The 16,123-nt window shown below is 34.5% G+C and overlaps 1 protein-coding gene across 4 annotated transcripts in view; it reads right to left on the reverse strand.

Moving 5' to 3' along the window:
- Positions 1-16,123, reverse strand: part of FSTL5 (follistatin like 5) — a 778,095-nt gene that overhangs the window by 71,274 nt on the left and 690,698 nt on the right. For all 4 annotated transcript variants that reach the window (XM_053583841.1, XM_053583826.1, XM_053583835.1 and 1 more), the window contains 2 exons: positions 11,078-11,185; positions 7,670-7,794 (listed from right to left, as the gene is read on the reverse strand). In XM_053583841.1, the coding sequence (XP_053439816.1) occupies positions 7,670-7,794; positions 11,078-11,185 (233 nt within the window). The remainder of the gene's footprint in view (positions 1-7,669; positions 7,795-11,077; positions 11,186-16,123) is intronic.

Raw genomic sequence — 16,123 nt, forward strand, 5'->3', positions numbered from 1 at the left:
GCTAAGAATGGCTGGCATGCGTATGGACATGCACATACCCACAACTTTATGAGTATACTTCGTCTAATAAACAGTTTATGAATGTCTTTTTCTACCCAGTGCACTAGACTCTTGGGATGTAAGGATCCCATGTGATAACAGGTTGTGACAATCTCTAGAGTTTGTGTTTGTGTGGAGCGGAAGGGGTGGTCTGAAGAAGTAAAGAGAAGTTGGAGAAAGAAGAGGCCAGAATTTCAGATATCAGAAATGTTGCAGATATTCACTCTTTGAGACAGAATTTTTGTTACTGGGATATTTGGAATCCTTTTGTTTATTTTTCTTTGTGACAAGAGTAGCATATAAGGATAAATGGCTTCTTAAAAAAAAAAAATCTCACCAAAATGCGACTTTGGTGAGACAGTCAACAAAACATGGTTTGAAACAGTTTAATTGCTGCTTCTCATCCTGACATCTTACTTTTTAAAAAATTCCATTGAACAAACTGATCTTGGCAATTTCTGATGTACTAGGAGTTCAATGTAACCAGACAATTTTAGTACTAAATCGGATATCCATATACCTGGTCTGTCCATGAATCAAGTCACAAGATTAGAGTTGTCTTGATAGATGGTTTGCCATATATACAATTTTTGCTTTAACAGATTTGATAAAATACGGGGAGAATGATATACTTTCACTTTCACAGAATGTTTATTTTTCCCTTAGAGGAGGTTTAAGGAAACATATATCAAACCCAAAGTCTTCTTAATCATTTCCCTGCTGTAATTTATAACAGAAAAGGAATGCTACAGACCACTCTCCAGACTGCCAGAGTGGTGTCCCGACTTATTATTTCAGCTTTACTTCATCACTTGCAGTGGAGCCATAGCCACTGGCTGTGCGGAATTATGATTGATGGGAAACAAAGTAAATCCTTAGTCCCTTCCTACCCCATTTACCTATAAGCACTTTTAAAACACCTGGCAATTTTACTTGGCTTTTGAGGATTCTAAAGAAATGTGCACCAGCCCAAATTGAAGAGTAACACGAAGGTCCACTTGTGTGAAATTCCTACCCAATTTAAGATGCTTTTTTGAAACCAACATCATTTTGGGTTACGGTACTGAAAAAGGGAGGAGCTATGTGGAAACTGTTTGAACACTAGTCATTCATTTACCTTTCTGTTTATCAGGTTAAATCTAGCGGAGGAAAAATCTGTGGGAACTGGTATTTTCAGGATTTTATATAAATGCCTGTTGCTTAAGTGTTCCCTATTACTATTATTTATAGCTATATTCTACTCATTTTACAGCTTATCATGTAATCAGTGCTTAAAATAAATACACATGCATATGCACAGACATGCCTACCAAGAACAAACAGTAAGACACTGCATCACCAACCAATCAGCCTGTAAAGAAAAATGGCAATAATAAATATATTGATTTCCTAGCCACTCCATTTCTTCAATAAATAGGAACAATTGGAAGATGAGTTTTTTAAAAAAATGTAACCTCAAGAAATGGCAGAAGTGACTTGAAATTCCAAGCAATAGGATCAAATGGCGGTGGTGGAGGGGTAGTTTCAAGAGTAGCTAAGTCTTTCAAGACATCTCAAATATTAATAGCATCACCTAGGTTACTGCTTACTACTTTCAGAACTAGTCCTGGAGTAGATATATAAATTATAAATCATCTCCTTGTGCTTATTCTAAGTGCTCTCTGTGACATGTTTCTGCTAGATTGGATTAAATTTATTTCTACTTGAACTCTAACTGGGAGAGATAGGAGAAGAGATAGGAAAGAAATGATTTGCAGGTGCTACAAAGGACAGGCTATAAATACATCCTTTTCCATCAAATGGCACCTATTTTAAATTGTATCAAAGATATTATTTGAGTCAGCGTGAACTTTAAAGGATGTCTACTTATAACACCAAATAACCCAAATGTTACCTGTTCCCTTGCAATTGAGGCGAAAATATCTTGCTGTTAGCCTCCTTCCAACACTTTGTATTCCTCTCAGGTCAAAAGCTCTAAGAAAGACTCCTGGTAACTCTTTCTCTTGTGCATTCTACTTTCTGGCCTTCCTGGTATCCTGCACTCAGGTTTAACACATTCCCTTGCCCTGTGTCACACTGGCCTCCAAGTGTTTCTCAGTTTCTCACCGTTTTATGGAAAATAAACCATTCTCAGGAAGGATTATCTCAGAGCTGCTGAGGGAGGTTCCATGGGAAAGCTTCATCACTCATTATTGATAAATGCCACTTCCTTAGTTTCTCCTCATCTTTTCCCAGTTGTCTGAACTCCTCTCCAATCTTTATATACACATTAAAACAACTATAGTATGACACATGGCTGCCAAACCTGCTGGGCTTCATGTCTTGTATGCAAACTCTCTTAGCACCTGCTCAGGAAGCTTCAGTGTTCACACATAAGAAAACTGATATTCAAAGTTTGCCCTCTTCACAATGCTACCAAAAATGAAACAATCAATTAGGTAATGTCCAGGCTTTACAAGATGTACTTGCAATGAGGTTTAACACAGCACTGTTTTTGAACAATAATAAACTTATTTTTTAAGCATTTCTAATTTCTTGGCTAATTTCAAAAGGTCAATAACAAATCACTAAATTCCCATGCATTAGTCATATCATTAAAAATTAAGATTAGTAAAAAAAATTAAGATGAGTAGAATTATAATATTATTAAAATGTATCCATTAGCATATAATGATATTTCGATTTAATTTTGATAATTGGGTTTTAATAACTTACTTCTTTGGATATTCAGTTATAAGTAGAATAATGAAACATTTTGCATTCCATTTGTACAGCACTTTTTATTTACAGAGGTAATGAATTATTTCAAATTTTATTAAATCAAATATATACAATTAATTCTTGTGAGAATTACTTTCTTTCTAACAGTCTATCTTTTAATTATACCTGTCTGTATAATTGCATCGAAAGCCTTTCCATAACAAATTTACATTTCTTATGTCTTGCAAAATATACTCCTTTTATACTGCATGATCTCTTCAACTTTAGTACTATAATTCATCATTGATTAATGTCTTGCTAAAGTTTGAAGTTTAAAAAAATTATTTCATTAATTCCAAGTCTAGAAACGAGCATCTAGTATAATGCACATTGCCAGTTAACTGAAATGCGGCATGAATTACTAATATGAAAAATACCTCAGTTAAAAAATATTAAATGGAGCTGGTTTTATGTAAATTAACAATTCATAACATACTAAAAACAATTATTCTTACTTGAAACAGAAGGCAAAAACGTAAGAGTGATTTAATTCAACATATTGTCAATAAGCATCAGAAAATTATCTCTGTTTTATTAATTAAATTTCAGGTTACTTAAATTTTCCAACAACGATAGGGGCTTGGGGAAATTAAACAAGTCACACTCTGGTATATTGAAAATATGTATTACAGGGATTTATTATCCTTTTAAAAATAAACTTTTAGTCAGCATTTAGTCAGTCTTTTTCAAAAGCTCAGCAAACAGCGGAGCTATTTGGCAGAGTACAGCATAGCCCCTCTCACCTTTCAGAAGTTTCGTTTGGTTAAACTTCTTCAACAAAGAAGGCTGGGAGTGAGCTTGTTCCAGTGAAGTGACAGAATCTTGTTGCCAGTTTATGGAATATATATATATATTTTTGCAGTTTTTGGCTGGGGCTGGGTTTAAACCCCCCACCTCTGGCTTATGGGGCCGGCGTCCTACTCCTTTGAGCCACAGGTACCACCCCAGTTCAAGGAATATTTTGATGTGGATGGAATGTAATACAGCATTGGTGTATCTGCTCATTCCCAGCCTGGACTCTCATTTCTAAAGAGAAGCAAGCTATAAATAAAACCGTAATAGGAATATTTTCTCTAATAAGCACTTAGTCTAAGGATGAAAGAGGAATGGCTGCCTGTGGCTTAAGTTGTACATACATGTGTCCCTCAGGGAATGTGGCACATTTTAGGTGAGGAGCTGAATGAGTGGATGGTTCCAAGCCCTCATTTTTAGATAACTGGAACATGAAAACCAGTTGCCCAAAACTCAAACTAAGATGATTCAAAAATAAGCTAATTTACGTTTTAAAAAATGTTTAAAGTGCTGAGAGTTCCAAACGTTCTCAAAAAGTGAATTTCCAAATTTTGTGAAAATGGATTAGTTTGTTAAAGTATAAGTTTATTTTTTAAATAGATTTAAAATGTTATGTTGGTATTTTTATTGCATATATTTAAGGTGTAGGGCAAGATATTTTGTTATGCTTACCTTAATATACAAATAGGGAGTGAACTTACATACTATTGTCAAGCAAAATAGAAATTCCTCAGTCCTGATTTACCTTACAGAGTAAAGACTAAAGATTATTACATAAATGCAGAAATAGCAATAACAATAACAAAATAACTGTAGAAAAAAATGGGAAGAAATCAGGCAGGGAAAAATAGACTTTTAGTAAAACTGAGTCTCAGTGTACATTATGACTAGTCTGGACAACTAGTACTGGGGAACTGAACAACCAAACATTACTTATTCCAGTCTTCATAAAGAAATAAAGTATGTTGGCTAAGGTCGCCGTAGACAATGGAGAATGAGGTGGCTGGGACTTTCAGGCTTACATTTGTCTGACAGGAAATATAAATTTGGTTACTGCTGCTTACCAGTTCCACACAATCCTGTGTTCTAGACACAGCCCTGCTGGATCCTGGCAATGGTTTAGACACTGCTGGATCCTGGCAATGGTTTAGACACTGAGAAGTCCATAGGAAACAGAATCCTTCCCTTAACACTACACTACCCGGTTTAGGACATAGAGGAGCATTTTCTTTCTTCTACTTCAGTTTCTACGAGAAATATAAATTGCTAACTGATATTTAGACACAAAGACCATAAAATCCTGACCCTTGTCCAGGAGCTTCTCAGACACTGGTGGTATAAATTATTTGAAATGAAGATGTAGCAATCTCAGAGAACAGTAGATTCATGAGATGCAGGGGCAGAGGAAGAAAAATAATATTAAATAAACACATAGCATGCGTCAAACCCTCAGTCTGGCTTGGAAAATATCTACTCAGCACAGCAGGCGGAAAGGAACGTCAGGTTCTAAAAAAGCACAGTTCTTAAAGATTCAATGTCAACAACACATATTTAAAAATGAACTATCTTTTGTTAGAAACATATCACATGAAAATTGTAGGAGGAAGACCATATCAAAACACTCAGGTGCTCCTCATTATACTAAAAATACTTTACAAATTTAACAGCGTAGTTTTGGAAATGCATGCTAAGTTTCCCTCCTACCAACCATTCACTGTAGTAATAGCAAAAATTATTAAACTGCAATAGAAATTTGATGATCATTCATGTGCACTAAAATAGGTTTTTCTATACAGACAAAATTGCTATGATTTAATTTTTTATTCTTGCTAAATTAAATAGATATAAATAAAGTGATGGCATTTCACTACTGACCCTTAAAAGTTATAAAGATGTCCTTTATAAAGTTATAAAGTATTCTCACACATAATTTTCAGTCTTTTTTATAATATACAAAAATAGCTAAAATGAAATTATGTCTTATGTTTGAATATTTTGCTCCAACTCCAGATATTTAATAATCCTTTAGAGCCTAACGAGATGCCAAGTTCTGACTATATATCAATTACATCTGTGCACATAGAATTACACTTAACACTTACTGCATGAAGCCAGAGTCCAGGTTCTCATCTCTGGTAGCTATTTTTACATAATGATATAATTTACATGTTATGGGGGAAAATAATCCCAAAATAGACACAGTTAAGCCCCTTACTGTCATAGATACTAGAAATTTGCCCCAAGGAATTACATGATGAATAGTACATGTTTAAAAAAATAAGCAAATTTTATAATACTATATTAAAAACTGTCATAGGGAATAGGTAAATGAGATAAAGAAAAGCAAGTGTTACTTATTTAACTATTGCTAACTAACAATTTATCAATAACCGGAGAATAACAAAGGAATATTTATTAATCATAACATCCACTCCTAACTAAATGAAATTTTATTCCCATTGTATAAATATAAAAAGGTATATTCTTTTTATTTATTTATTTTTATTTTCACATATATATGTTTTCATTAGGCTTCCATTTTTTGCCTTCACAAAATTAAAAAGGCTCAAAATTTAACAACAATAACAATGTGTAAGATGTATCTTTAAGGACCATTTCAAGTGGTATCATTTCAGCTCAATGCTGATTTTTTTTTAATTTTGATCTAATATACTTAAAACTCAAAAATTATTAATTAGATATAAATATTTTTCAAATATTGTGGCGTTCCCATAACTTATTTTCCATAAATGTATAATAATTGTGACGAAATAATGTGTTTTAATGACTTTATTGCTGAGCACATAATATAATAGGCATTCTAAAATAATGGTCAGTTGCTTGACAAATACATCTGACTCTTTGAAAACGTACTTGGCTGTGCAAGGAATAATTTATTATATCTCTGGCTATGAGTCACAAGTCTGATTTATTAATTCCCCTTTTTATTATTGCAAAGTTAAATTTTGTCCTCTTTCATAATTCTTACAACTCCATTTCTTAGATGATATTAGTTTAAAGTTAACACAAAGCAAAGAAACATACACAAGAATCAGACGCAAATAATGGCTCATCTAATGTAATTGGAGCAGTTCCCACATTGGAGTTCACTTGACAAAAGAACAAATCTTTGTTTGTTTCAGATTCATTATTAACATTGCTAAACAAGTAATTTTAAGTTATTTAAATAAATTATCAAAAACATAATGCTGAAATCATGATATACCAAAATACTCCCTGTTAGCATTTAAAGCACTTCTATGAGGCTTGGAGTGATATACCTAGAAGTTAACATTACTTTTTCACCTCTTAAAAATGCATGGGAAAATAGAAAAACCCCAACATATTTTTTCAAACAAAATGAACAGCTCAAACATTTCATTTCAACTTACAAGTACAATTTTATATTAAAGTTGTAAGGTATATTTTATATTCTACTTCCTAGTGCAATTTCATATTAATTTCAATATGACTAAAATGATAAAGAGTATTGTAAACATTTATTAAATATATTTCTGTGGCTATGGCTGTTTCACTGTGCTCAGTTCAAATGAACATGCTCTCCATTTGAGAAATGATTCTGTCTTGTAAGTTATTTATTTTTCCTGGAAATGCCAGCAATTTGAAAAAGCCTAGTAAGTAGAATCCTAACGATAATTTAAGGAAAACATATTACATGTTAAACTGATTTGAAAAAAAAAAAAAAAACTACATCTTTATAAATTCCCTTCTTTGCATAGGCATAAAAAGAAGGATTTAAGGAGAAATTCATCACTAACATTGATAAATAGAGGTCCATCAAGCAGGTGGGACAAAGCTAAATCTCGTACAATTGCATGGGTGTATTTGCTTTATATCTACATTTTTTTATGGTTTCACATGGCTCTCTATTAAAATTAGAGAGGAAGCTAGTTTTTAAAAAAATTTCATAATATTTCAGGGGCACGACTGTTTTGGTCACATGAATTTCTTTTGTATAGTTTGAGTCAAAGTTAGAAGGGTGCCCCTCACCTGGATAATGCGCACTGTGCCTGTTAAGGGTCACCTCTCCTCTCCTGCACCCTCGGCTTCCACTTACCTCATGTGCGTGATGATGAGCGTCGTGGTGGGGATGAAAAAATCATCCACTCTGTCAAACTGCTTTCCCACTGGCTGGGTGTGGATTGTGTGATGTGGTACATTCCCACTGGCCAGGGTTATTACCTAAGCAGAACACAGCCTGATTAGACCTCAGTAAGGTACTTACCAAAGAGCACAAGCTTTCATTTCATTTAGAGATGAAATGAATCTTTCTTCCTGGCACTTGTTTGCGTAAACTCTTTATTGCTCCCTACAATTATTAAGCAGGTTGCAATTCTGAAATTATTTTTCTTATTTCTAATACAAAAACTTTTATTTCTCTAAAGAAACAAAATAAGGAAAAATGTAAGTCTTGAACACCATCAGCTTGAATATAAAATACACATAGAATCATCTTCTTCCTTATAAAAAACCTTCTGATGAGAAAAATAAAAGCAAGTATTCAGGACAAAATCCTTCCTATACAGCATAGCTGGCAACATATTTTGGATGAAAACTCCAAAATAAATCATCTAAAATATTTTGGATTAAAAAATACCTTAGAACATACAAAATCACATTTTAAAGTATATTATTCCTAACATTTATTAAAATAATTGATTTAATAAAGTTTTAATCAAAGAAGTTTCTTCTTTCATCATGGATTTTTAAACTTTTGTAACCCATTAAAAAAGACTACATTTGAACTTTCTTACTCTTCTTATCCTTTTGTCTACTAAATTCTATCAGTTCATTCCTCACATTTCTTAAATTTCCATGCTTTTTTTGTTTCTGCTGCACAACCATTGTCCTGTGCTGACATTTTAAAGGACTTTCTTTCCTTCCTTCAATTCTCCCCCTTCTAAATACTTTCTATATATGGCCACCAAATTAACTTCTTAAACTTTTGACTGACTTCCTAAGTAAAATACTGAGCCTTCTTTAAGACAAAATCCTTTCCTTTGTTTTTTATGGCAGAAATAAACCACATTTTTATTTTAAGGGCCTGTTTTACTGAAAGCGTGGTTTTCTTCATTCCAATGAATAGTTTCATTGAATTCCACTGGAAATTGCCATATTCATTTAAAATTAATAATCATAATAGTCAGGGCAGGTTGTTATGAAATAGTTAAAAAATGAAATAGAAAATAAACCTTAAAGTCTTAGTGGCATAGACATTAAAGACTTAGTTTCTCACACTACTTCCCCAGAGGGTTTTGGCAGGTTTTCTACTGTATTCACAGCCTTCCAAGCTCAGAGAAGGGACTCGTATTTTGAGTTTTTTGATTCATACTACATTTTGTTTGTCGGAACTAATTACATGGTTCCACCTAACCAAAAAAGTCCTAATATGTGTCATGAGGTGAGAAACACCAAGGAATTTGATAAAAACCTTTAAAAACACTATGCCACTTTTATTAATAAACAATACAACTGCGAAGGTTGTCCTTAGATTTTAGCTGTTCATAATAATGGATAGAAGAATTGATTTAAAATCAAGAAGAGTCCCAGGGAGGGAATTCTCCAAATTTTCTTCCTTTTAAAGGGTATGATAGAAATTAAGACAAAGTAAGTTTACAAGTATTTAAAACTGATAATACTAGACTAAAGGTAGCATCGACAAAACTGAGAGCTTGCTATGTGCTGATATGTGTTCTAAGTATTGCACAGGGATCACAAAATTTAATATTCAAACAACATTGTAATGTATGTGTTATAATCCCAACCCTACTGACAGAGGCAAAAATACTTCATTACATGTGACCATCTCTTTTGTGGTTTGGCATAATCCTAAATTGTAATAAATACAATGCCACTTCCCCTAGATCGCCTCATACTGGTCATTATTTCCTGTTAGTTCTAGATTCTTTATGCTGCTGGAGTCAAAGGGTCACTTGGGGCCAGATTCAGGAGTGAAATGACCAACTGCGAGAACACATGAGTAAATCTACGATGGGCCTTAACCAAGACATGCAATTCTGCAGCACCCCCGGCTCACTCCTGGCACCATCCAGCCTCTGGGCCTGAATGTGTGACGCCTTTCACAAACTCTCACAAACAGACAGCCTCCACCTCCCATTGTCAGCCCACCTCACTGGGGCCCACTTCCTGACCAACAGCAAATTGGGTGCACTTTATTAAAAGTTGTTTCCTGGGGATATTTTCTTTCAGATCATTATGCATTTGCTAAGACATTACATACCACTTATAAAACTATCTACTGTAGACTCATTTTAGAACAGCATTACTTAAATTATATAAGACATAGATGACTTCTAAAAACGAAAAACAATTGTTACAAATCTTTGAAACTCTATCTGAGGACACTAATTGGAAAATCATTGTCTTAGACAGTTTCGGAATTCTTATTAATTAGTTATACATGTCTCAGAAAATACATACTTTGCTTTCATAATTGACAAAGATGTGTAGAGTTAATTATAATCAAAATAAAACCATAAAACAGGAGGATAAGTAGAGCTTTCTGATCCTTGATGCTTTACACTTACAAGGGTCAGTAGGCACCATAATAAGATACACTATATTACGGCAGAAACGGTACTTCCTAGCCTTCACAAACTAGCATCCATCTCTCTGTCCAAGCTAATCTTTCAACATGATGGCACAAGTGTGCTCCAGATAAAGCCAAAAGCTAGCTCCTACTTTTGCAAATTCAGTTTCTCCAAAGATAGATTTGCTCCCTTTTCAAAGGTATCTTAAATCCCATTTCCTTGTGGCTGTTTCCTAATAATCTTGTTGGTAAACAAATACCCATGAATATTTTGACATTTCTGAAAATCAGGTCTTTTTGAGCAGAGAGCATAGGAAGATTTGGTTAACCAATAAAAGCATAATGCCTTAGAGACCACAGGTGATGTATGCACTTGAGAGATTTGGAGAATTATCCCTTTTAAGCCAATTACTGATCTTCCAGGAATTTGACCTACTTCTTCTCTTCCAGAAGATTTTCATACATTGCAGACAATCATGGCCTGACACACCAGAAACTGAAAAATAACTTCTGGACTTATAATTCTGTGGTTTCTCTCTTATAGCACCAGTGTGCTGCCCATGCAGGGTGACTTGAGTCCCTCACCACATGACCTAATATTAATTATGGTTGAAAAATAAACCCTTGTGTCCTCCACAAGCAGAGACCCTATGCTTCCTATAGGTCTGTCTATTAATCTATGACTAACCATATATATTTACATATACATATATACATGCACATTATCATTATGTAAATAACTTCTCATATATAATTTTAAGGGACACTTCTCAATTTCTGCAATTTATTTTCTATTATTAAGGTGTGACACTTATCTTTTTACTTCCATTCATCAAATTTTTATTCAGTTGACCCACTGAGATATCTAAAAGTTTGAAGAGCATCATCTTCTAGAATACACAGAGACGTACTGACCTGCAGTGTTGGGGACGTCTTCTCCACCGTCCCCCAGCTTAACACCCACACCTGGTCATGTGATTTGTCATAGTGTAATTTAACTGGGACAGGGTCCGTGCTCACTGCCTGAAATAAGTAAGAGTTGGAGGAAAAAGAAAATGTTTTCAGCCTACAATATTAGTTTAAAACCAGGCCAGAAATTATGGAAAATTCTAAGAATTTAGATGTCAGATCAAATGTTTATGTTGCCTTTTATCTAGTTTTTAAAGCCCTTATTTGAACAATTTAGAAATAACATTCTTTATTCAAATACATTTTTGTTCATTACCTGCAAATTTTATATAGCCTTATGTTTGTTTATTATATATGCAAATTTTGAGTCAAGGAGATGCTATTTAGAAAATCAAAATATAAAAGATTAATATGTTCATTTTAATCAAGTGTTGAATGCAGATGAGAGCTATGTTTACACTGCAGTCTCCAATTCCCAGCCATGGACCAGTTCTGGTCTTGTGGCCTATTAGGAAAAGGACCGCACAGCAAGAGGTGAGTGATGGGGGAGGGAGCCACACTTCATCTAGATTTACAGCCACCCCTCATTACTCACTGATTCTGAATTATGGTGAGTTGTATAATTATTTCATGATGTGTTATAATTTTATAATAATAGAAATAAAGTACACAATAAATTTAATGTGTTCAAATCATCCTGAAACCATCCTCCCCTCCCCCCATCCATGAAAAAATTTTCTTCCATGAAACCATGCCTTGGTGCCAAAAAAGTTGGGGACTGCTGGTTTATGCTATTAGTATTTTTTTAATCTCAATGCTGGTCATGAGATTTTACCAACTACAGTGTTAAAATGCCAACCATCCAAATCATGGTGTGACTCTAATTACTGATTAGCTAAGTCAGTTCCCTTAGTGAGAAATCCAAAATCACAGAGGAAAAAAAAAGGAGCATTTTTTCTCACCATGCTTGCTATGGTAGCTATGTTTTGTACTAATATTTATAATATTTAACGTGTACTTAAAGCCTGGTTCCCAGACAAAAAATTGCTGCCAGGAAGTTATTTCATTCACCTGAATTTCAAGCTATTTATATTAAAAGCTGAAACTATTTAAAAGTAATTTCCTGAAGTAGGTACTTATATATATGTTCTAGTTCTATGACATAAAACAAATTGTATTCAATAAAACAACCTTTATCCAATATTGAAAGCATTTCTTTCTAAAGCTCTGCTAAATATCCTTAGAGAATTTTCTAAGTGCTAATTCATAATGAAATGTTCCAAGTGTATTAATAGAAGGTAAACTAAAGTTGTGGTTGGACATATGGAAATTCACATTTTAAATTAAATGTTGGCAATGTAGCCTTACTAAGGCACCTCTTTTCTAAAACCTTCGTTTTGCCTGTTTAAAATTCTCAATCTTCTTGGATTACTGAAGTAAGTATTGGTTTTCCTAGGAGACATATTTAAACATGTTTTTAATAATGTTTTCACCCTTCTCTTCCTGGCTAACCTGGTCAGGATATGGTTTGGGGATCAGATGGGCAGCAGTGTCCTCAGGGAAGGCCGCCCATTTGGAGAACGCCAGCCATTTAAGGCAAAGAATCATCTCATTGCCCTTTGATGGGTACTAATTTTCCCAGCCTCTTCAGAGGCTAAGAGTAGTCGCATGGCTTGTTCTAGTTTTTGTATTGTTAAAATTAATATGATGACTGAATTCCGAGGATGATACTGCATTTCATCAACACAGGCGATTAGAGGAGAAGCCTTCCTTCCCTCACACTCTCCCTTTCTTCCTGTCTTTAATGCTGTCATCTGAGGATATTAAGCCTCGATTTTTCAAAGGCATTTTGAGGCCAAGAAGCTGTCAACTGAAAGGGGAAAAGCCAACACTTAGAGGATGCACTTGGAGAAGAATCAAAGTTGACTGACATGGTAATAACAACCTTCAGTTATTATTGATACAACCTAGAACAACATCTCTAGGCTTAATGTTATTTAGGTAATTAAATAGCTTTATTGCTTAAGTAACGGTTAGTGGTGGTATTTTGTTAATTATGTGCCAATACCAGATGTTTCATTTACATTTGTTCATGTCCTAATCAATAATTTCAACACATGTGTAACAAAAGAGCCATCATTAATCTCCACACTAACGACAAAGAAGTCAGATTCCTTTGATTATTCATATTTTCCCCTTTATATGCGAAACTTGATCTATGTGTGAATACTATGGACAGCCTATTTTGCATGCAGCTTAAAATAATCTCTAGGTCATTAAAAATGTTAAAGATAAAATAGCACAATACAAACAACCAAAGCAACAATAACAACGACTTCGTTGTCATTCAATTGTAAGAATACCTAAGTGAGTAAAGGTCTGTAAGTAAATTTAAATACCAGGAAGCAATGTGAATGAAATTTTCCAGTTTGCCAGTGTTCACTGGTTGCTTTTCTTTTCCCCAGGCATTTCATAAGTATTACGAACCTTTTATGGAAGGCACACTACAATTCATGGATGCTAATACCCACATTTATTGGGATGACAAAACTAAGACTCAGTCTTATCAGGGGTTCTCTGACCAGTGACGGGCACAGCTGGGATGTAACAGCCTTGCCCTTCCCACATTGGGAAACACACTCCCCCTTAGTTGAGTGATAGCTTAACTCCTAAGAATGTCTGGATGTCTTGTCCTCTTAAGTATTTATATCTTACGAATAAGAAACTATCTTTGGAGTCTTCTTTCTGTCTTGGGAGATGAAAAAAAAAAGAACCAAAAAACTAAGAAGCTCAGATATGTACAGTATCATCTCCAGATCAGTACGAGGCTGGGGGAGAATCACTGAGAGTACCTTTACATCATGTTTGATGAGTATATATTCTGAAGCCAGCTTCAAATGTAAGCTCCTTCACATACATTATAACAATACTTCTCCTATTACTACTCATAATAATACCTTACGGAAGTTATCAAACTTTTCTGTGGCTCGCTTTCCTTTCCCAAATCGGAGAATGTAATCTATCTACTTTCAAGGTTGCTGTGAGCATGAGGTGAGATAGTAAACACAAAGGGCTTAGCGTGTGCTTGCCGAGCAGTAAGCACCAGAGAATTACGACTCAGACTCCAGCTAGTCCTGTTAAAAACAAGAAGTAATTTAACAAGAAGTATTCTCATGATTACTAGTATCGTAATGTTTTAATACTAGATACTAGGGCGTGTTTAATGCAATACTCTTACTAAACGAAAAAACTGAGACCTAGGAGAGAACATAAATAAACACTGTCATTGTCCTTGGGAGATTTTACAAGGTGGATGGTGAAAGAAGCACTTAGAATGAGTTCATCTGTGTCACAAAACAAAAATAAGGACCAAGTTTTATGAACGCACAGAGGAAGAAGTGAAGTGCATGATGGGAGATGAGGAAAGGAGGGAATGCTTAACGTGGGCCCTAAATTATGGATATTTTTATGAATGGGAAGACAGACACTTGGTTTGAAAGTTAATTTATGGAAATACTTCCCACACAGTATCAGAAGGCAGTTCATGTTTAATTACCTTCAAATAAATGTAGTTGGAGGAAAAACATACCAAGCAATTTTCAAAATAAATTCACACAATGAAAAACAGTCTGCTCAACAATCTCCAGAAATTTAGAATCTTGTTTTCAGCATTTCTAGAGCTTAGTACTAAATTTAGTTATTTTAGCATTTGATTATAAAAATTCATCAGAACTGCAAAAGGCACGCAGAACAAAATGGTGAAAAATAATGTGGCATGCTTTACTTGGAAAAAAAAATTTATTCTTAGCAAAAATCTCTTTATAAGGTTTCATATGTAAAATGTCACATTTTACAGAGGGAACAGTTATAAGCTTTTCATCAACAAAATTATACAATAATGATAGAAACATTTCAAAAGACCATCTTTAGAATAATCTTTTCACAACCCAATTTCAGTCAAAAAGTAGATATGTTTGTACTGATATCATCAGCTTTTGGAAAGGATAAATTAAGTTCTGAATTTTATAAAGTAACTGCTAATATACTCTTAAAATTTACTTGGAAGAATAAATAGATTTATTTATTTTCCTTTTTGTAAAACAGAAAGATTTGGGGCAGTTTTTAAAATGCCCAAGAAAACCTGTGGGCTTCTGTGTCATAAAATTGTTTGAATGTTTCTCCACATGTTATGGAAAGAATTGCAAGAATAATTCCATTATCCTGAATTCCCTCCTTCTCCTCAGGGAAGTGCATTGGATCCACCCTCTGCTGCTGATCTCTGCAACATTTCTGCCATCAGCAGGAATAGAGTCACTGTCGTGTCTAACTCCATCACATGATGTCTGACTTTTACCCTTATGCTCCTGAATCACTAACTAGAATCATCAGAGTGCTGTTTCTTCTTCTTCGTCTTTCTTTCTTCTTTCTTCTTCTTCTTCTTCCTTCTTCCTGTTCTTCTTCTCCTTTTTTTTTAAATCCATTAAACAAATGTGACACTAACCAGCTAAAAATCCCATAGGACCTTCTCTTAAGGTAAAAGCCAAATGGCTTTAAAATGACTTCCAGGACTTCTCTGATGTGACCCACCGCTCCTTCCCAGACCCCCTCACCTACTACTTTTCTCTTGGTGTCTCTAATACAGCACAGAAGCTCTCCGCCTCATTTGCTGTTGCTTCGACCTGTCAGTCATATTTGTACCTTCTGAGAGGGACGTTGCCTGGAAAGGTCTGACCCTGTGTATCCCCATGTCTGCTTCCTTGACATCTTTGCTCAGAACTCTTCTCAGCAAAGCCAGTTTGACCACCCTTTTTAATAATATAATCACCTTCATATTGTGAATGTTCTTTTTCCCCGAGCTTTCCCAAGCCTGCTCGTCTTACTCTACTCTTATTACCTTTACCGATAACACTTACCACCATATTGAACAATGTGAGTTTTAGCATATTTATTTTGTACTGTGGATCTCCAGCCAATAGGTTCTAGGCTCAACAACAGTGGGGGTCTTCTGTTTGTTTAGGTTGATGATATAACCCACGCATGTAGACTGCTACT

The sequence above is a fragment of the Nycticebus coucang genome, chromosome 1 (genome assembly GCF_027406575.1).
Source record: "Nycticebus coucang isolate mNycCou1 chromosome 1, mNycCou1.pri, whole genome shotgun sequence".
Taxonomy (NCBI): Eukaryota; Metazoa; Chordata; class Mammalia; order Primates; family Lorisidae; genus Nycticebus; species Nycticebus coucang.